Source organism: Diachasma alloeum, unplaced genomic scaffold (genome assembly GCF_001412515.2).
Source record: "Diachasma alloeum isolate Michigan unplaced genomic scaffold, Dall2.0 Dall_scaffold_00379, whole genome shotgun sequence".
In the NCBI taxonomy this organism is placed as follows: domain Eukaryota; kingdom Metazoa; phylum Arthropoda; class Insecta; order Hymenoptera; family Braconidae; genus Diachasma; species Diachasma alloeum.
In genome coordinates, this window is record NW_021680518.1 from 264406 (window position 1) to 287652 (window position 23247).

The 23247-nt window shown below is 33.7% G+C and overlaps 3 protein-coding genes across 4 annotated transcripts; 1 reads left to right on the top strand and 2 right to left on the bottom strand.

The window, feature by feature from the left end:
* The first annotated feature begins 302 nt into the window (after nucleotides 1–302).
* On the top strand, nucleotides 303–12608 carry LOC107041777. Its single transcript, XM_015262512.2, has 8 exons — nucleotides 303–570; nucleotides 7028–7140; nucleotides 7233–7344; nucleotides 8737–8864; nucleotides 9009–9214; nucleotides 10393–10935; nucleotides 11963–12154; nucleotides 12307–12608. Exons 1-8 carry the CDS (start codon nucleotides 519–521, stop codon nucleotides 12413–12415), a joined length of 1455 nt encoding a protein of 484 aa, XP_015117998.1. The 5' UTR covers nucleotides 303–518; the 3' UTR covers nucleotides 12416–12608.
* A 161-nt stretch (nucleotides 12609–12769) lies between these two features.
* LOC107041778 (NADH dehydrogenase [ubiquinone] 1 subunit C2) lies at nucleotides 12770–15781 on the bottom strand. The gene is made up of 3 exons (XM_015262513.2): nucleotides 15536–15781; nucleotides 13591–13734; nucleotides 12770–12953 (listed from the first exon to the last, which is right to left on the bottom strand). Exons 1-3 carry the CDS (start codon nucleotides 15705–15707, stop codon nucleotides 12904–12906), a joined length of 366 nt encoding a protein of 121 aa, XP_015117999.1. The 5' UTR covers nucleotides 15708–15781; the 3' UTR covers nucleotides 12770–12903.
* Nucleotides 15782–18433: 2652 nt separating this feature from the next.
* LOC107041779 (cyclin-K) lies at nucleotides 18434–22761 on the bottom strand. 2 transcript variants are annotated; one of them, XM_015262515.1, is made up of 6 exons: nucleotides 22206–22761; nucleotides 21169–21300; nucleotides 20842–20944; nucleotides 20452–20682; nucleotides 20163–20309; nucleotides 18434–19128 (listed from the first exon to the last, which is right to left on the bottom strand). In XM_015262515.1, exons 1-6 carry the CDS (start codon nucleotides 22422–22424, stop codon nucleotides 18683–18685), a joined length of 1278 nt encoding a protein of 425 aa, XP_015118001.1. In that variant the 5' UTR covers nucleotides 22425–22761; the 3' UTR covers nucleotides 18434–18682. The 2 variants fall into 2 exon arrangements, with proteins under 2 accessions (XP_015118001.1, XP_015118000.1); XM_015262514.1 differs by having other exon boundaries at nucleotides 20842–20947.
* Nucleotides 22762–23247: the final 486 nt, after the last annotated feature.

A 23247-nucleotide genomic window follows, 5' to 3' on the forward strand; every position in this document is an offset into this window, starting at 1 on the left:
AGAAATCCTATAGACACCCCCATAGAATTCCTATAGAATTCCAATAGAATTTTCTAACGAATTCGCCAGGTTTTCTATTGAACTTTTCCATACGTGAAGCTTCCATTCGGAAGGAAAAATAATGTACAATCATGAATTTCGTTCGAAAACATTTCACATCACATCACCTCCACAAGGTGTAAATCGAGTTGGGATAGAAAGTAAAGTCCTGGCCAATGGGCAGATACCACTGGAGGTGGAACAACGTTTTGTATCCTACCATCCGTTAAAGAGTCAACTTCACCTCTCTTTCTGTCGTCGCGTCACGAGCATCCAAACCAGACCGAGTCCCAAAGACTCGAAATATCGAACTCCATTAAATTCCCCAACTGTACCCTCCAATTATCTGTATTTCTGTGCAATTTGTGTCTCAAGTGCGGATGATAGCTTCCTGGGGCGATCTATCCTCCAGCGTCCCCAGTGCGAGGACAAGTGCTATAACTCATTGAGAGGAACAATAGAAACTGTAAACTGTAATTATGGGATTTTATAGAGTGACGGTTCTGATAGCTGTCCTAGCTGTTTTTTTAGGTGAGAATAATATTTTTTTTCTACTCGTTACTTACCGAATTTTATGGTCCACTGGTGCAGCTGGGGATCAGGGAATGATCTCACTGATGAATATTGAGTGAAAACAACTGTTACGTATGAATTCTCGGATTTTTCTCGATGGGTTTTAGTCGTTTTACATCATTTTCCGGGGGCATTCGACGCTACTTTATGTATAATTAACACCGGTGCGGTGTGATGAAACGTAACGCAAACTTTCTGGAGAATGTGGAGGTAATGGATAATTTATAAAAATGGGTGAAGTGATTATTCAAGTGTTTTACATAATTTTGGTGATAGAAATTTCTTTGTTTTTGGTTTCTAAAATGTTGAAATATTGTTTTAAGGATGTTTAGCCAGTGCCGGTAAATTGTCGGTAAATGTGATTTTTTCGATGTTCAAGGAGAATTTTATAATTTTTTTGGCTGATAGTAGAACATGTAAAACTAACTTTATTGATTAAAAAATATTTATCGCAATAACATTGGCAGAAATAAATAAACAAACTTTTCCTTATACATGGGCTCTTATGGGATTTATTTTCAAATTGATAATTCACTTACTAGAAGACTCTAACAATAGAAATAAAAATAGTAATCTGCAAAGCTATACTGAATCGAATGGCCAGAGAAAAATCTGGGGTACCCGGGCAAACAGAGGAAATATTTAAATGATTCTATCCCATATAAGCGCATGTTAGCGCATGCATTTGGGACATTTTGACTATTTCGTTTTTAAATAATGAGCATGAGTTGGTCGATTGAAATTTCCATCAAAGTAAAGGGAATGACTTCATCTCACAGTTAAAAAAAAATCAATTCTTTTTTGAGTACTTGCGATTTTGGAAAAACATCCTTAATTTGAGGTTTAGAGGGAAGAGTCAGGAGATTTTTTTTGGGAGAATTTCGTTGAATTTTTCATTTCATGGAAATTTTGAATTGCAATTGTAGTATTTTTTCAAGAATTTTTCACGATTTCGAGAGAAATGAAATGAGTGAGGGAATCACTTATGAATTTTAATTAATTAGATTGTTTTGGAATTTAGACGGGAGAAAATGAAGGTGAAAATTGAAATAATCAAGAAATGGAAGTGCGTAATTGAGAGAAATATATAATTTTTTACGTAATTCAATCGGTTTTGAACCAGTGAATTGCGTTTTTAATGATTTTTCTCAAGTATTTATGCCAATTGATTACAATTTCGACAGAAAAACCAATACGACCATTTTTGCTGATTTTATTCGTCGCGAAGATGATAAAAATCCTGTAAATAATTTTCATTTATGACGAAGGAAAAAGATTGATCCAGAGAGTGAAAATTAATCACTGCAATTAATTATTAATTTATTAATATATGAGATATATTAAATTTTATTTCAGTAGCGAAGCGGTAGAACAATTCAAAAGTCATAATCTACTTCCACGGTTTCACCGCTTCGCTACTGATTGATCGTAACTTTTCATTCGACAATTCATTATGACTTCTGTGTAAAAAGAATTAACAACTCAGTTTCTGTCAATTTTGCTGGTGAACAAATCGAAAAATGATTAATTATCTAGAGGAGAGTGGGGAAAAAGGAAAATGAATTCAGTAGAACGGAAAATTATTGAGAAGTTTTGACGGGAGATTTTGTCAATGGATTAATTGAAAAGACAATGAAACTGCAAAATCCAAAGTCCAGAGGAAGGCCCAGGGGGAGACCCAGAGGGGGAAAAAGTAAAATATGTTGAATTTCAATCGAATGAAAAAAGAAAAGTGCAATCGCCCTAATCTAATCAATTGAATTATAGCTGAAATATCTCATATTATTAGAAAAGAGAACTGTGGATAAAATTTCTGAAAATTATTAACATTGTCGTCTCGATATAAAAAATATATAAAAAACCTTCGGGTGTGTTGAATGCGGACAGAACACAGCTCGCATGAAAAAATTCAATAGAAAACCGAGCGAATTAGCTAGAAAATTCTATTCGAATTCTATAGGAATTCTATGGGATTTCTATAGGATTTCTATTGGAATTTTATTAGAAAATTCTATTTGTTTTTTGCTCTAATTCTATTGGATATTCGATAAGAAAAAGTCAATAAATTTCGCATTTCTGTTTGAAATTTTCTCTTAAGATTTTTTCTATAAGAATCCTTGGGCATCAATTTTCTAAGTTTTTCCCACTCGCATTCTGTAATGCAAAACAAAATCCAGCGGAAAAAATTTTGAAAATTTGTGCCCAACAATTTCTAATTACCAATTTCAATTTAACAATGAAAAAGTCACCGAAAAAATTCATTGCAATGATTTTTATTTCGTTTTTCTACGTGAAAAAGATCTGGAAAAACCCGATTTTTGCAGCTGTGAAGACATTTCGATTTTTTCTGAAGAATCGGCTAATCGAAATTCCTAATTCTTACCGGTCAATACTTCTCAATGTAAAATCATTGAAAATGCCTCCAAAGGAGTGCGTCGCATGTGGCAATGAGAATGTTACTGCCCTCCAACAGTATACGTGGCCCCAACAACGTCCATTGCCACACATGCACCTTCACTTTCCACTCTTCCGGCAATCGGCATCAAGAAAAATCCCTCACGCCGTTATTCACCCGACAAATCCTCCTCCAGCTACGCCATTCACAATGTTTATGAACAATGCAACATGTGAAAATTCACAATGAAGAAAAACAATTTAACAGTGCGCTGTCAAAAATTTTTGTCTGAAATTTCAGGCGCAGTCTTTGGAAATTTTTATCGATTTTGATTACTACTGAAATTTCAAGCAATTTCGTCATTGAAAATTCAGAACTTGGTGGAAAAATCAGAGAGAACTGCCAATTTCAGTTCCATTTTTCTCTGAAAATGAATAGAAAACCTGGAAAATTTGGAGAAAATATTCTTTATTTTTTAGGACAGTGACACTGAATTCAATTTACGGGGAAAAAATCATGAAATCATGAACCATGAATTTCATTGAATCATGAAATTTTTAATTTCACTGAAAATTCAATGTAATTTGGCATTGAATATTCATATTAGATTGAAAATGCACAAAACTAAGGAATTTTCGTCTTTATATTGCTTAACCCTAGTTTGGTCATATAATCATCTTCAAATCCAAAAATAGGTATAACAAATTATTTTTTTCATCACCTCGGATAAGGAAAAAAAATTAATTGAAGACAATTAGTTAAATGATGACAAATTCTTTACTTGTTATTAAAAAAATTCCATTTATTTACGAAAATTATCTCCTGACGATCTACTAATTAAAAATAAGTTTCAAATCATTTACGATTCATTTTTAAAAATGTGGATGCGACGAATATTGACATTGCATTTCAAAATATCTGTGAACTTTGAAATGTACATCATGCACTCAATAATTTAATGGTTCTGGAAAAATTCCATTTTCCCTAGTCTGGTCACCAAACGCGACCCTGCGACTTTGGCCACCTCCGCGGGGATTCCCCGCCGTGTTATTTAGGTTTCTGCGTTGCCGAATTCACTCTACACTGCCCGGACGCGTTTAGCGAGTGTCCGGCAACGTCGCGTCATGGGCAATTTCATTTAACATAAGAAAATATAATTAATCTGTCCGAAATAATTTGTTTTCTTCTGGAATTTTGGGAAATATGTTGTTCTAAAAACTACTATAATTTTTTAGACACTTTCAATTGACAAAGTCAATTTTTTTTCAATTTTTTCAGTTAGCCAGTCACTTATAATTAAAGAAAAACGACGCGTGACGGGGTTTCCCTCATAGGGTGACCAATCCAGGCTTAAAATTCTGGAATTTTACTGAATTTTCAGTGAAACCTGAAATTCCACGATTTTTCCCCCTAAATCGCATTTAGTGTCAATATCCTGAAAACTAGTAGTCAACTGTCCATGAAATTTCATTTTTTTTCTAACAGTGTGTTTACTCGTCCTTGAAAAAATAAATAATCTGGATTATGTTATTTGAAAATGTCTCAGAAAAAATTGTATATAAAGATGTAATTCTACTGATTTTTTCAAGGAAATAGTTTCTATCGGACATTTTCAATGAAAAAAACGCGCAGTACGAAATTCATTAGTGAAGCGGTGAAACGGTTTAAGGGGAAATGGAACCCTGCGCCCATATGAACTTTTAGAATTGTGATTTCTCCTGCGCTTCTTAATTTTTATCTATGAAAGTACTTTATCGACTTCATCATTACATTCTTGAGTCAATGAAGTAGTTTCATAAATAAAAAATAATAATTACAGGAGAAAATACAATTCTAAAAGTTCAATATGACAATAGCACCCAAAAGTTAGTCCGTATGGATTTCCGGAAAAAATTCTAAACGATTCAATTTATTGCATTCTCATAAGTTACTGAGTTTTTCTATCCTCATGTGAGGGCAACAATAACTGTTTGAATCAAACAAGAAATTGAAAGCATGTCTACAAAAAATTTATAAACAATTAATTTCCCACCATGAAAATCATTTGTTCGGAATTGTAACAAATTTATTAATATTCAGAATTTTATCACAAATCGACTTCATTCCTAAAAAAGGGATCTCCAAAGGTTTAAACAATTTTAATTAGTTATTTATAAACAACGAATGTGTAAAAAATAATAATTCTGTGCAAAATGTAATTCAAATGACACTGAATATTCCGTTTTTTTCCAAATTTTTCTCAAGCAATTCAATTGACAAATTTGATGATTGAAAATAGTTGAATCTGTAGTGTAGTCTCTACCAAACTGTAAAAAATACTTGGATATCTTTAAACCATTTTACCACTTCGCTACTGAATTCCTCAATAGAATCAGCGGAACTCTAATAGAATTTTCAATAGACGTTCAATAGAAATCCTATAGAACTTTCTATCAAACTCGCTAGGTTTTTCTATAAATTTTGCATGGCGTTATAAAAAAATCAATGGAATTCGATTTGTCTACACAACTTATTCTAATGAGAGATTGTCTACCGAAATTCCTATCGAATTCTCTAGGTTTCCCACGGAATATTTTCGTCTGTGACGTTGATTAAATTAAAAAGTGGAATCTCTCTCCAAAAAAATCATGTCAATGATATTCTCCGTACCATCATAATCTCCCATCATTGCATTATTTCCTGTCTGTATCCACTGACGCCTGAAGAGAATTCCTCTCCGCATTTTCCCATTGTCCTCAGTTCCATTTCACGGATGAAAAAATTTGATAAAAAACCCCAGACAGATATAAATGAGTTGCGCGTAAAAAATGTCAATCAGTCGTCAATACATTCGCCTCTGGCGTTTAAAAAAAGGGAGAGAGCAGGTGGGACCTATTGGGCTGTCTCTTTCTCAGTTAAAACGCAGTTAAACGTCCATTGGAATGCTCAGAACAACGTTCCACGCTTTCTCAAGAGTCTTTTCTGACCGGTAGCCCCATGAATTTCTCTCTCATATTTTTCTGATAGCATCACGCCGAGTTTTCATACTTCCACACTTGAAATTCAGTTATTCTAAGGAATTCCTTGACGGGGAGAAAAAATGGAACTGCTGAAATCACTAATATCTCCTGGCCGAATGATCCGATTTTCCATCACAAAAATCATTCCTTCGAAATCGTAAAAAATTTATTGATATTCAGAATTCTACCAGAAATCGATTTCATCCCTAAAAGCTAAGGTTTCCGAAAGTTTAAACAATTTCAATTATTTATTTACAAACAACGAATGTTTAAAAAAATAATAATTCTGTGCAAAACGTCATTTGAATGACGCTGAATATTCATAATTCATTTCACAATTTTTTCACGCAATTTAACTGACAAGTTTGATGATTGAAAATGGCTGAATCTATAGTGGGGCCTGTAGACATTGTAAAGATATTAAGCTGTTTCGTTCGAAAAAGGTAAATAATGAGATTCATCTGGAATTCGTGTGGAATGTTTATAATCACAATTGTATTATCTATGAATTTTCCGAGAATTGATTGCCTAGAACCAGACGGTTATTTTTTCATTAGTCTCAAAAATTGGGAATTTTGAGAGGACATGTAAAAAAGTCCTCTTCTCAATTTGTCTGCATCTGATCTTATCATCCACATCTTGATTTATATACGATAATTTTATTCTTGCAACTGGTATATAATATGGAACACTAAATATCTCATGTATTCTTTTGCCCCCATAATTAGCCTCTGGGCTGTCGGGTTTGTATACAGAAATAAATAAATAAATGAATGAATGAATGAATAAATAAATAAATAAATAAACATTGAATTGAGGATAATCAATTAATTGGGTCAATCTTGCAGTTTATAAAGTGCTTTGCATAATTTTTTAATCCTTTATTGTAGAAAGGAGCTCTATGCAATCCAGTTTATATTAATGCAATAAATTTATGACGAGAAGAAGCGTCCTTGACATTTCACACTCCCGTGATATTTAGTCTCTACTGATTTCCTGACATTCATGATTTGTTTCCCAGTTAATGGACAGAAGAAGAAAGAGGACGACAAGAAGGAGGAGGAGTTCAAGTGCCCAGAGGGACAGGGAAATGGTAATTTCGCTGATCCTGCCACGTGTAGGAGATTTTACCAGGTAAAAATGATGAACAGTATCTTCGTTGTGATTCAGGAAAAAGAAAATGAAAGTTTAATTAATCCACTGATATCTTGTTTTCTTCGTTTTAGTGTGTAGATGGATACCCTTATTTAAATAGATGTCCCTCAGGACTTCATTTCGATGACATCAGTAAATTCTGTACGTTTAAAAATGAAGCACGATGTGGTCCAATACCAACCAGTAAGTTCAGCAAAATTAATGTCTAATGAAGTGTTCGAAAATAATTAATATAAATTAATTAATTTAGAAGAAATGAGACTTTTTCGCAAATGTCGCTGGAAGGAAAAGATTTAGAAAAAAATGTTGCAAGACCTTTTTCGTAGAGAATTTCAAGAGTTACAGGGGACGATGGGGTAAAATGGACACTTTTGACTTTTTTTTAAAATGTTAATAAGGGGTTGAAATGTTGATAAAATTTAATGATTTTTTTTTTCAGTACAAAGAACAATTCTTTCCCTTCGTGCCGAGCCTTAAGTGAGCTCAATTGATTAATTTGTTTCTGAGTTATGAATAATTTTTAAAAAGTCCGGTGTCCATTTTACCCCACCCTCCCCTAAGAGTGTTCTTGAGACAATTTTCTCTAAATCTAATAGTTTTTGAAACAAGAATTTTCAGCTTCATCTGTCAATTCTCAACGCCCTTTTATTAATTACGCAACTATCTGGTTTTACTGCACGTTTTTTAGTAGAAAATGCCCAATAGAAACTATTTTATAGAAGAAATTATTAGAATTTCATCTTTCTGTACGACTTTTCCTTGATATTTTTGTTATAAAAATCCAATCTATGACACGAATTTTCTGCGGGTTTTCCATCTTATTTTTCTCCACAGTAATTCATTTTTTTCAAAGATTGGAAAACATGAAATGAGAAGACGATTATTTAAAAAAAGAGCACTTTTTTTCATTTCATATACACTGGCAGAAAAAATTCATTTTATCAAGAGAATTTTATTTGAACCAACCATCATTTGGTTAATTTTCAAATGAACATAATTTTATAGTCAATATCAATTATTAGGTTAAAAAAAATACTACTTTTCCATATTTGTGGTGAATACATGTGACTTGGCGCCACGGACTGTTTTATTTGATTCAAGGAAATGTATCTCAAGAAGAAATAATTAATATTCATCGTAAGATCTTATTTATTTAAAATTGGTTCAAGTACATAACATTTGTTCTGAGAAAGAACAATTTTAATAAAAATAATTTTTTCTGACAGTGCACATCTTCCAATCTTTACAAATAAAATTGTACTCTACAGAAAAGAACATTAATCATTACCATTCTCCACGAGGGGGAGAAAAATTTCTCAAATCGGAGATTGTGTTAATAATAGTTTACAAAACCTAATTTGAATAGAAATGCAATTGGAATTTTCTACATTTTTCTGTAAAATTTCTTCATACATGAATCTTTATAATCAACAAAAATTATTTTGACATTTTTCTCTAAACCTAGCAATTCCACAAATTTCCAAAAAAATTTATACAGAATTTTGGAATTATCTCATCTCATTTATATAAAATTTGGCATATTATATATTCACGTTTTTTGCAATCGAATTTCAGCTGAAGCACCTGCCACAGAATCACCAGCAGACTTAGCTAAACGTTGTGACACAGCAAATTGTGACTTACCCTATTGTTTCTGCTCACGTGATGGTACCATAGTCCCTGGAGGAATTCATCCCGAAGACGTGAGTTTATCTACCTGCATTATTTAATTGAAATTCATATTCATATTAATTTTGCCTCTGTGTGCTCATTCCCAAGGTGTTTATTGATGTTCATCAATTAGGACATTGCTTGTTTATTCAAATGCATTCTCATTCCCATTGCAGACACCCCAGATGATTCTCCTGACCTTCGATGGTGCGATAAATCACAATAACTTCGATCATTATCAAAAAATCTTCAACAAGGATCGACTGAATCCAAACAATTGTCCATTGAAAGGTACATTCTTCATCTCTCATGAATATTGTAATTACAACATGGTGCAGAGCTTTGCTCATGATGGCCATGAGATCGCAACGGAAACAATATCGTAAGTTGTATTTCACTGAATAAAAATAATTCGAATATTTTCCTTTCGAATATGTCAGATAATTTTTCCACTCAGGAATAGTTTCTTCCACAATTATTCATTCTCGAAAAAATCCAACAATTCACGACTTCAGAATTCACGACTTCGACAGAATTAATTCAGTAGTGAAGTGGTAAACCGGTATAAGTCGATTTTGACTATTGCCCAGTTTTCAATGAATATCTCAAAATCTAAGGGAAATAGCAAAATCTTTGTCATAAACTTTTTTGTAGAGCAAATTGAGCGCTACAAAAAAGGAGATCACAATAATTTCGCTATTTCCCTTAGATTTTGAGATATTTATTGAAAACTGGCCAATAGTTAAAATCGACTTATACCGGTTTACCACTTTGCTACGGAATTCCTTCAAAAATCAAATTTCCTCCTATCAAACGATAATTTTTTTTCTTACTCTCCCAAACACTAGTGACTTCAAAAGGAAATGTCAAAAACTTATAATTTTCTCCTAAAATCGTTCTTCAGAATAATTCCATAACGAATTCCTTCGCCAAAAGATTGACATTCACCCCCAGAAAAGCCATTTCCAACTAAAAAATTCATTAAACTCTCCCTCAAGATTGCAAAAAGGTCTGGAAGACAAAGGCTACGAGGAGTGGGTGGGAGAGATGATAGGAATGCGTGAGATTCTCAAGCGTTTCTCCAACATAAGNAATCACAATAATTTCGCTATTTCCCTTAGATTCCGAGATATTTATTGAAAACTGGCCAATAGTNCAATAAATATCTCGGAATCTAAGGGAAATAGCGAAATTGTTGCAGTTTCCTTTTTTGTAGCTCTCAATTTGCCGGATAAAAAAGTTTATGACAAAAATTTTGCTATTTCCCTTAGATTTTGAGATATTTATTGAAAACTGGCCAATAGTTAAAATCGACTTATACCGGTTTACCACTTTGCTACGGAATTCCTTCAAAAATCAAATTTCCTCCTATCAAACGATAATTTTTTTTCTTACTCTCCCAAACACTAGTGACTTCAAAAGGAAATGTCAAAAACTTATAATTTTCTCCTAAAATCGTTCTTCAGAATAATTCCATAACGAATTCCTTCGCCAAAAGATTGACATTCACCCCCAGAAAAGCCATTTCCAACTAAAAAATTCATTAAACTCTCCCTCAAGATTGCAAAAAGGTCTGGAAGACAAAGGCTACGAGGAGTGGGTGGGAGAGATGATAGGAATGCGTGAGATTCTCAAGCGTTTCTCCAACATAAGCACGAATGAAGTATCGGGGATGCGTGCCCCCTACCTAAAACCAGGAAGAAATACCCAGTACAAAGTGATCGAAGATTTTGGATACATCTACGACAGTTCAGTTGGAATATCACCCCTGAAAATTCCCATCTGGCCGTACACACTGGACTACAAAATCCCACATGAGTGCAAGGCTGGCACCTGCCCCACCAAGTCCTTCCCAGGTGTCTGGGAGCTTCCCCTGAACGCCCATTACGTCGAGAGTTACGAGGGGGGTCACTGTCCCTATCTGGACCAGTGTGTTCTTCATAATCATGACCCCGAGGAGGTGTTCGAGTGGCTCAAGGAGGATTTCAACAGATATTACGAGCAAAATCGAGCTCCCTACATGATGCCCTTCCACACTAATTGGTTCCAGATTAAGGAGCTGGAGAGAGGACTTGGAAAATTCCTCGATTGGGCTGTTACATTGTGAGTAATTACAATTTGTGACCAACCGATTTCTAATGATTTTTAGCCCCTCACGTACGGCACCGATATAACGCGGCTTGTCCCAAGGGCCGAGAACTTATGGCGCGTCAACTCCGTTATTCAATGAACGGTAACTTGAAAACAGTCGAACGAAAAAAATTGAAATAAAATGCATTGGCTGTGTTGAACTTTGAAATAAATTCCTAGAGAATTTCCTCATTTTTGACACCAATTTCAATGTTTGCCGACAATTGGTTGCCGAGATCTTCGAATATGCTGAATTTATTTATAACAAACAAATTATTCAACAAATCGAAATTTAACTTCTGCCATTCGATAGAAGGATCATTGAAGTGTTTTCAGTAAAAATTTCAAAATTTTTAGGGGAAATTTTGTCGATAAACGAGATGATTTAATATGATTGAATCGGTTGGATATAAAATTTTCATCTACAACTTTTCTTCATAGAAAAAAATATGAGGGGAGGGTGGGGTAAAATGGACACTTTAGACTTTTTTAAAATTATTCATAACTCAGAAACAAATTTATCAATTGAGCTCAGTTTAGGGTCGCCGCAAAGGGAAAGAATTGTTTTTTGTATTGAAAAAAAATTGGATTTCATCAACATTTCAACCCCTCATTAACATTTGAAAAAAGTCAAAAGTGTCCGTTTTACCCCAATCTCCCCTATAAATGTATTGAAAAAAAAACTTCACTGCAGAGACAATTCCATTGACTTTCCAAATGTCAATATGTCTCTTAGGATTCGAGAAAATGATTTTTTACTGTCGACGGAAAGGGTCGATAGCATGGCTTGACCCTGGCCGATAGGACAAGTTTATGAGTCGATCCATGGCATCGATGCCGTACGTGGGAGATTAATGCAACAATTTATTCAACAATTTTCAAAAATTCCCGCAGTTCTCTCAGATGTAAACGACTTTGAATAAAAACAGATTGAGAAACAGATGTTGATTAGAGTAAATAATGTTTTTGCAGAAGATTACGAAAGAATTTGTGTTTTTAGACCTGACGTATACTTCGTCACTGCAACCCAAGCCCTGACTTGGATGACAGATCCCAAACCTCTGAAGGCTCTCAATAATTACGAAGGATGGGCATGCAAACAAAAGGAGAATATTCCTGGGCCACCTTGCAATAATGCTAATAAATGCGCTCTTGATTTCAAACCCGCAGATGCCAATTTCACTGCCACAAGGTAATACCCAAATTTTTCCTATTTTCTCGACCCATTGATCAATAAATTAATTCAATAATTCGTATATTTCTCCGATTCACCAGTGAATTCGACAATTAATCAAGTGGATGATTCAACTTTTTGATTAATTTCGTTTTATTCATCTGTATTAGGTACATGGAGACGTGTACAGAATGCCCAAACAAATATCCATGGCTGGGGGATGCTAAGGGAACAGGTCACGCCAACGACATTTACACTCCCGAGCAGAGGAAAAAATAGAAACATCTCTAAAAATCCAAAAATCGAAATTACATTCAATTGAACAGATGAATAAATTCAAGAATTTCATTTACGCATGAGAAAGATCGAAAAATAGAGTATCAGTTGTTGAACAGAATGCCTCCAGTGTGCCTCAGTCTCATTCACGTTGTTCATAATTGTACGAATGTCTATTGAGTAATAAAATATTGAAACGAAACCTGAATTCGAAATTTTCACCCCAGTTTTGTCGTTATCGTGACAAAAAGCGGATTTATGATGAGATTTCAAGAGAAGTATATTTACTGTTTGAAAAATTAAAAAGTGAAATTACTGAGGAAGTAAATGATAAAATGATGGAGCTTACCGGCATGCGTTTTCGAATAATTTTGTATTTTCTTCGGCTTCATTTACAGGGGATCTTTCCGTCTATTCATTCGCATACTCAAATGTACAGAGCTGGACATTTCATTAATCATAATAGTCTAATAAAAAAAATTACAGTTGATCTAACGCATGGGCAACCACTCGACCAGTACTTCGCCCCATTTCTTGCGCTCTGAAAATGTCAAAACAAACATAATTAACAAAATTATCAATTATAATGAATTAAACGTCGAGGAGAACATGGCGAGGATTTTCTATAGCTGACAAAATTCTCTGCAAAACTCTGTCTGACATAGTTCACTGATTTAATTTTTTAGTTTAATATTGAGACACAAGTTTGATTTGAAAGAATTTCAAGAACCAATTTATCAACTGAGTTCACGTGTACAAATTTTATTTAGAAAATTTTATTGGATTTCTGTTGCATTTTTTATTAGTTTTGCGCGTTTTTTTCAGTAAAAATGTTCAACGGAAAATATTCTATAGAAAAACTTAGTTTATTGAAATATTTTCTACAGAAATTCGGCTCAAATTTTCTGTTTTTTGTTCAATTCCTTTAATGAAGAAAGAAGAAACATGGAGTGGAAAAAACGTCGGAGAAATTGAGTAGAGCGATGAAATTCTACCAATTTTTCCTATCAACTAGTTTCTATTGAACATATTCTATTAAAAAACGCTTAAACGCTTAAAGTAGAATGGGCAAAAAACTAATAGAAATTTTCAATAAAATAGAAAATTCCACTGTAATTTTCTATCGAAAGAAATGTAATTAACGTTTCACCCATAATTAAATGTGTAAATGAACTCACCTGGCGGTGGAAAATCTTCAGGATGACGAATGATGTAGTCTCTCAGGATAGCATCCCTCTCACCCAAGATCCTTCTCTCACGTTGCCTCAAATACGTTCCAACTCCCAAGCCAATTAACCCCAGGGTGATGTGAGTTTGAATTCCTGATAAATAAAATAGAAAAATTTGATTAAGGCGAGACAAAGTCATATGGACGTCCTTAGATCATTGATATATTCTGCTTTAGTGATATGATTTGAACGAATCAAGGTTTATTTTCAAGTTTGAAAAAGAAACTTACAAAATAAAAAAAAATCGTGAAATTTCACTCTGTCAATGTCAATTAATTCTTCATAAAAATAAAAAAAATCAATTCTTCCTCAACATCTATAAAATTATTTAATTAAATTGATCCCAGAAGGAAACAGAAATTGTAGAAAATAATAAAATAATAAAATTGCAATTGCTTCCCAATATTTATAGAATTCTTAAATCAAAGAGACAAAAAAACAGAGAAATTGTAGAAAATAATGACAGTCAGAAAGAGAAGGAGTCATCATGAAAAAAATTTTTTTTTAAGAAGAAATTATTTAAAAAATAATAGATTATAAATTGAAAAACTAATCAGTTGGAACAAAAATAATTATTTTTAAAATTACGATGGTGATAGTGAATTCTGATATTATCCAGCGATAAAATAACAGCGAAAAACATTGTAATAAACGTCAAACAATAAACGGTAAAAAAGAAATAATATCCTTTCGAAAAATGAAAATAACAGTTCTCATTCCAGAGCCAATTATCTGATGTGAGTTTAAATTTCTGAAAATTAAAATAAAATAAATTTTATTTTATAGATTGGCTATAGATTGGCTATAAGTAAAGTCAAATACACCTGCTTAAATCCTGGATATCTCGTGACCCAACGATATGATTCGAATAAATCAAGGTTTACTTTCAAGCTTGAAAAAATACCTACAAAATGAAGAAAAAAATCGTGAAATTTCACTCTTTCAATGTCAATTAATTGAGATTAAAAACCCTCTATCATATCCCTCTACTCTCTTCACAAAAATAAAAATAAATCAATTCCTCCTCAACATTCATAAAATTATTAATACAGGTGAGGTTGGGTTAAAATGGACCCGTTTGCCTTTTTTTAAAATATTAGTGACGGGTTGAGATGTTGATGAAATTCAATCTTTTTTTTTCAATACAAAAAACAATTCTTTCCCTTTGTGATGAGCCTAACCGTGAGCTCAATTGATAAATTTGTTTCTGAGTTATGAATAATGTTAAAAAAGTCTAGTGTCCACTTTACCCTACCCTCCCCTAAATAAATTCCAAAAAAGAGAAATTGTAAAAATAATAACCATCAAAAGAAGAATACATCATAAAAAAAAAATGAAAAATCAATTGTATGAAAAATTATAAATTAAAAAACTGATCAGTCGAGACACGAATAATTATTTTTCCAACAACGAGGATAATAATAAACTTCAATATTATTCATCAGAAGAATCCCAGCCAACAGTATGTCGACAATTTGTCGACAAATTGTCGATGTCCAGTTAAATTTTAGATGGCACTGGCAAAAATTGTTTCCTGGTTATGACAGAGAAAACCATTACAATAAATGAAAATATTCCTGAAATAATGAAACTGACGATGAAAACTGTAAATTCTGAGAAAAAATGAGACTAATGAATGAAAAGGGAAATGACATCCTTTGGAATTATGAACATAACAGTTCGCCTCCTATATTTTGACTTTTAACTCCGAAAACGACTGTTGCATAACAAAGAGTGAGGTTACGTTCCCCAGCAACAACTCCCCTCATTATTTCATCCCCCAAACGAATGACAAGTGATTCCAATAGATGAAACAGTCTTATAATAATTGAGTCGATCGTTGTTAAATGTTCTTCCGTTAAAAAAAAGTTGAATCATCAGAGAAATGACTTACCTGCCCAGACGGGTCTCCTGTACAAGAAATTCCCGCTGACTGGTATTAAAACACCGAACATGGTGCACCATGCTTGATGAAAGTACCTGGTCCAGACAGATTCGACGTAATCAGGCTCTCTCTCCAGAATTTTTAATGCCCAGGACACATCATTCACCTTTCCGTCACTCATTATTAACCCCTGGGCACTCCGGGCACTCGATTGTTCGACTCCGAATGCTCCGAATCGACAGGTGAAAGCTGGATTCTCATGCGCGACCGTTTGTTAAGGGCAGACTACTATGAGTTTTAAAAGTTACGGGCAACTGGAGTGAGATTTTCATGCCATTGAAGATCGATTAAATATGTAGAAAAACGAATAATTGGTGCAAAAAAATTAATTGTTTATTGTTCGTTTGTCCCGCAGACACTTAAAGTAGCTCTACCCTTACGGTAAATTCAAAGGTTATTGAAAACTGCAAAAAATTGCACAAAACTCGATTAGATTCGGAATTCTAATTTTTTTCTCAATTTAATTATCGTTTTGGTTTTTCAAAGAAGAAATGTTTAAAAAACGAGATTTAACCCAGTGTTTTATGTGAAAATCAACATTTCCATTGTAATTAAAGATTAAAATCTGAATTTTTTTTCATTAGATGTGAAAAAATCAAGAATTTTTTTGACACAAAAAATAATCCACCGTTTTGCAAACAAGTTTTATTATTTATTTATAAGAGGGAAATGTTTGAAAAACTACCACTATTTTGGGAAATTTGATTTAGATAATACTGACTGGGTATGAATTTTTTCAAATTTTTTCCATGCAATTTAGTTAAAAAATTTATAAACTGAAAATATTCAAAAGTACAGCGTAGCCCGGCCGAAGGGTAGAGCTACTTTAAAATATTAAAAATAGTCTGGGGCGTCCAACTTTTGAGCTATAGAGGTTTTTTTCAAAATTTTTCACAATGAGAATTTAATTGTTGAATAATTTATTCGGAATCGCCATAATCCTTGTCATCTTCTTCTTCGTTTCCCTTTTGCTTTTTGTGTTCGTTTTCATTTTTAGGGATATATTATGTACTGTATACTATTCTATACATATTTTTTACAATACAGAACTGTATTAGGGGAGGGTAGGGTAAAATGGACACTTGACTTTTTTTGAAATATTCATGACGTGGTGAATTGTTCATGAAATGGAATAATTTTATTTTTCAATTGAAAGAACAATGATTCCTCTTTGTGATGAGCTTAGACTGAGCTCAATTGATAAACCTGTTTCTGAGTTATGAATATTTTTAAAAAAGTCAAGTGTCGATTTTGCCCCGGCCTCCCCCACATTTTTTTTATTGTTAAAAAATAAAAAAATTGCAATATAAAACATATATGTATGGTATATATAGTATAAATTATATAATATACACATATATATTGTTGTATTTTTTTTTAAAAGAACTATATATTTTTCTATTACAGTAAGAAATGAATTTCCCTTTTTTTACAATTACTGTAAACAAAAAATTATAGTACATAAAAAAAATATGCATAGACATCATATTAAGTTACTTGATAACCGGAATGGAGTATTCAAAAATATTTATACTGGATTTTTTAAAAGTGAATTTCATTTTTATCTTTTCTCATTTTTCCTCAATTTTTTACATTTCATCGTTTCCTGAAATGTCTGCAAGAATTTAATTCTTTTCTCACATTCATATAAATAAGAAGTCGCGTTTTGTTTAAAAATTTATTCAAAGTCTGGTATAAAAAACGACTCCTTTGTCAATCTTTTAATTTATTTATTTTTTATTTATTTTAAACACAAAAAAATTGGTAAATCCCAATATTCAATTTTTTATACAATTCCATTTATACAATTTTGTATACACCTAGGTGAATGCAATCGGGGGACCAAAAAAGTCTGGTAAATTAGTTCCTTCTCATCGCAGTTCGTGCGGAGAATAAAATTAACTATTTACATTTTCCCCATGAATGAATTCTTATCATAAAACCCGGAATTCCTCTCATTCTGCAATTTGAATTTTCAATTTATGAAGTCCCTCACAACTAGTCGTTGAAAATAATTCACCACCACTTGTTTCATCCTCGAGAAAAATCAGCTTTCACAATCAAATCAATTAATTACAGTGGAATAAGTAATGGGATGTTGGAAGGGTTCAAACAATTCTAATTTATTGTCAAATTTCTCAAACTTTTACAAAAACCGATTATTTACTCCACCGTTAGCATCCATAGATATGAATAACATCATAAACTAATCGATTATTCCAGTACTGAGGTGCCGCCTTGAAAATCGTGTACTTTTCAGCTGTGAAAATTTCCTAAAAATAACGTCTCTTCACATTCTTCGCTAAAATTCGTAATGGCCCGGATAATTCCAAGAGAAATGAATGTCGAAGTAACAAATCTCAATAATTCCCTCAATCCCAAAGGTCTTTTTAGCCAGAATATCTCATAACATGCACGAAAAAATTTAATAGCAAAACCTAGCGAATTCGTTAGGAAATTCTATTGGATTTCTATTTAACTTTTTATTAGTTTTTGGCCGATTCGATTGAGTTGTTCAATAGAAAATATTCAATAGAAATTGTAAAATCCAATGGAAATTGTGATATATTTTACATTATGAAGAAGAAAAAACAATCGAGATAGCGCTCGAAAGATAACCCCCGGGCCTAAATTTTCTTGATGAGCGGAAAAGAAATACAGAAAGAAAAAAAAATTGGAAAATTTGAGCCGAGGAAATTCTATAGAAAATATCTGAATAGAATGAGTTGTATAGAAAAATCGAATTCTTCTGACTTTCACCCTACAATATTTTCTATTGAACATTCCAATAGAATCGGCCAAAAACTAACAGAAAGTATCATAGAAATCCAATAGAATTGTCTCGCGAATTTTAGGTTTTTCTATTAATCATTTTCACCGGTGAATCTGCACGAATTTTTACTCAAAAAATTCTCCGAAAAATGTGTGTCCCTCATAAATGCCACGATATTGCCAGAGAACTTTCCCTAAATTCAGGTTTCACTTCGCTTCATTCCAATTCAATAAGTCCCAGGTCGTTAGCATTATCATTAAAATGAGAGGAGTAAATTGCATGACCTCTATTTTCCAATTACGTCGAAGCCCCGATGACGAATATCAAGGTTGAGGTGGATAGTAGTTGCGAGGAGGATTATTGGGCAGTGGAGGTGGTGGAGCTGCTCCACCAGGTCCTCCAGTGGGTGGATTGCCAGGTGGAAAGTGTACCATGGGTGGGTATCCATAGGCTGGAAACGGTGCTGGTGGGGGTGCAGTGGGAGTTGGGGGATTGGAACGAATGGGGGGTGTAGGGCCCAGACGAATAGGTGGGACAATGTGGTTCATGGGATTGACTGGCGGTGGCGGTGGTACCGATATGTTCGCTGGTGGAAACACAGCTGGGTAGGCAGCAGCCGGCGGAAAACCCCCTGGATACGGTGGGAAGTGGCCCGGCATCTCCATGGGTTTCGCTGTGTCAATTGGTTCCGTTGGGAGACAACCGTTTGAGGCTGCCGCCACGACGGGAATCGTCGAGTCAATTTTAGGAATTTTGCAGGGGGTGACAGCTGGAAGCATTGCATGTTAAATTTTTTTTATTGGTTTGAGTCGATTTTGACTATTAGTCGGGCTTCAATAAATATCTCGGAATCTGAGGCAGATAACAGAATTTTTGTTGTGCTTTTTTTTAGTAGAGCAACTTGAGCGCTACAAAAAAGGCCATCATGAAAATTTTGCTAGATGCCTTAGATTGGGGGAAATGCTCGAAAACAGTCGAGTTAAGGATATCCAAGTATCTTTTGCAGTTTGGTACAGACCATATTATTGATTCAACCATTTTCAATCATCAAATTTGGTAATTAAATTGGGTGAGAAAAATTTGAAAGAAATTATGAATATTTTGCGTCATTAAAATTACATTTTCACAGAATTATTTTTTTGAACATTGGTTGTTTATAGATGAATAATTGAACGCAAATGAAAGCTCCGATGTCCGACTACACAAGTAGAAAAGCATTTTACTGGAGAAAAAATAACTAGTCAATCCTCAATTTTGTCAATTAAATAGTGTGAGAATAAATTGAAAAAAAATTCTTGAATATTTAGCGTTATTAAAATTGCATTTTTCACTGAATGATTATTTTTTTAAATATTAGTTTGTTATAAATAAATGATTGAAATTGTTTCAAATTTCGGATACATAATTTTTTTAGACATGGAATCGATTTCTGATAAAATTCTGAATGTAAATAAATTTGGCGCGATTCCGAACAAATGATTTTTATCGTGGACAAATGATTGTTTATAAATTATTCATAGAAAATCCTCGTAATTTTCAAAAATTGCAATTTTAAAATCATTTCATCAATTTTCCTGATGTTTTCTAACGGTTCAATATCGAGATTCAAATTCAAATCTGCAAAGTATAAATTATAAAATCATTGTAAAATGATTTTATCGCCAATGAAAAGAGCAAATGAAAGCTCCGATGTTCGACTGCAAAAGTAGAAAAGCATTTCACTTCAGAAAAAATAGCCAAAGTACTTGGATATTCTTGAATGGTTTTACCGCTCCACTACTGAAATGAGAAATGTAAATTCACCGTTTGGTGTGCTCGATGCAGATTCGATATTCGGCACAACAACTGCAGTCTCTGGTCCTCGATTGTTCGATGGGATGAGGGGCGGTGAGTCGGGGGTCTTGGCGTTGTTCGTTTGGGAGTAGAGATCCAGGACTTGGTGACAAATATCTGGAGATAAGAAATTAATCAGCTGCACACATTTTCAATTAAATTCAGAAGCTTTAATCCGCGATTTTCAACATATTTTAAATTAAAACTTGACTTCCAATTTTTCTTAGTGAAATTTAACGATAGAAATTCAGTTGATTACCCTCTAATAAATCCATGGTGACGTCTTCCACGAACATATCCCACCATCGCAGATGTTTTGGCTGACGACCGTTCCAATCCACAACCTCGAATTTACTCAGTTTACCTGCTAGGTACATGAGAGCCACAGCTATTATCTCTGGCTCCCACTGGAGTGATAATGTCGTGCATAAACTGTCGTTTACGAATGTCCACGCCATTTGCACCATTTTTTGGAGTTTACCCTTGTCTCCTGTATTCCAACAATCAATTTTAACATAAATTACGAAGAAAATGGTAATAACCACAAAAAAACAGAGATCTTTGGCTTTATGAAGCATAAAAATCAATCTTGAAAAAAAAATGTTTCATTTTTATTGATGATTAGGAGCGTTTGCTGATGATGTCATACCTTTCAGACACTTGGCATATTTCAGGAGATAGCTGTAGGGATGTTCCACCTGTAGATCGAACTTAATCGTCTGCAGTAAAATCCTCTCCAACGTCATGACTTCCTCCTGTCAGAAACTAAATTACTCATAATGCCGTACTGGTGAGCCGTATTCAATCATCAATTACTCCTGATTGGCAGAGTGAATTTGGACTTATTTCTGCCATTTTGAAGGTATTTTTTCTAGCTTCAAAATGAACGCTGACTCATCCAAATCGCATCGTTCGTTTCAAAGATATTGATGATTGAACATTCATTCCCTCGTAAATTGAATATTTGATTGTTCACCTTGGGATCTTCACCAAATGTCAGGAATTTCTGTTCAGTCAGAAGTGTCTTAGCAGTCTTGATGATGTCCTTGCACTTTTTGGGTGTCTCCTCGACCTTGCCAGCCAGGAAAAGACAGCAGCAGGCAGTCACCTGGGAATAAAATTAGAATGAAGAGCTGAATGTCTGGTTTTTCGCTGGAAAAACCTTTGTGTCTCAGGGAATTGATTACACAGTACATTTTTTTTTAATTTTGAAAAAAAAATCGCTGTAACTAAAAAATTGGGGGCCCTGGAGTAGTTTTAACGTTTTAAGCGTCTGCGGGGCAAACAAACAATAAACAATCAATTTTTTTGCACTAATTATTCGTATTCAGACATATATAATCGATCTTCAATACATGAGAAATCTGTCTACAATAGCCCGCGACTTTTAAAACTCATAATACTCTCCCCTTGAATTAATCTAATTGTGAAGACGGAAATGGAAATAAAGTGAAATAAAATAGTAGGAGAGGGTGGGGCAAAATGAAACATGGGGTAAAATGAAACAGCTGTAAAACGACTATTTGACACAATTCTAAGCAAAAAAAAAATTTTTTTATCAACTTTTGTTTGCCAACTTTTCTTATTATTGGGAATCCTGATAAGAATAATAATGTTTTATTCGTCTTATAATTCAATTGATCAGATTAGGGAGATTACACTTTTTTTTTCATTCGATTGAATTTCGCTATCACATTTTCCTTTTTCCCAATCTGGGTTTCCCCCTGGGCCTTCCTCTGGACTTTGGATTTTGCTGTTTCATTTTCTTTTCAATTAATCCATTGACAAAATACCGCAATAGTTTTCCACTCTACTGGATGGAAAATCATTATTCTAATCGATACTCCCAATAATAAAAAAAAGTTAATGAAGAAACAGTAATAAAAAAGATAGTTAATAAAATTTTATTTTGCCTGAATTGCGTTAAAGTCGTATTTTCGACTGTTTCATTTTGCCCCATTTTCCCTTATAAATTAAGTTATAAATGAATTAATGAGAGATTTGTCGACTTACATATCGAGGAAACTGTTTGAACGAATGGAACATGTAGAATCTATGGAAATAAACGACTCCAGTTGCCATTGTATTGTAGCCAAGCTCCAGTTTTGTTCCAGTATCAATGATGAATCTGGCCCCTTCCTTTCTGTACCTGCACTCAGTCTCGTAGTCAATTCCATCCTGTATCGATGGAGTATGTCGTAATTCTTTCTTATCATAGTACCAGCAAGGCATCTTCGCCTGATCACTCGCAAATCACAGGCTCCAGTGCACTTTTATTATCGATAGAATGCTTTATAAACACCGATACATCTGTGAAAACCGATGTTTTGGGGGTTCTGTTGAGCTGAGACAGTATTTGTTGATTGAATGAAAAGTTTTTGTTATTTAATACTGATTGGGGAGAGTTCATGCAGTGGATGTGCACGAGATTATCTGCACGTCAACACTTAAAACACGTTTGCTATCATTTTCAGGGACTCCGGGGCTTGTTTATTAATTGTTTATCAACCCCAGCACGGAGGGTGTATATATAGGTTAAACGTGTCCTTGGACGTGTGTGGGAAGGCGACAGCAGTACGTAGTAGTGCTCAATGGAGATGCGGCCGGAGTTAGTAATCATTACATATTTTAAAGGAGATAAGTAGGATATTCGAAAAATGCAGCCAATTTCGTGAAATTTCTTTCATGTATTGTTTAATCCATTTAGGCGACTCTTGCAAAATTTCAGAAAGCCCAGGTTCAGGACTACAACAAAAGTGAATTCTGAAGTTGCGATGTATGCATGAGGCTAAAGGGAGCATCGATAGCTTGTACATTTTCCCTACATTATCGGCTAATCGGCAATGTGGAAAAAATACTAAAATGATGATGACCTTGATGAACGGCTAGGGGAGAGTGGGGTAAAATGGACACATTAGACTTTTGTTTTAATTATTCATAACTCAGAAACAAATTTATCAATTCAGCTTAGTTTAGGCTCATCACAAAGGGAAAGAATCGTTCTTTGCAGTGAAGTAAAAATTAGTAAATTTTATCAACATTTTAACCTGTCATT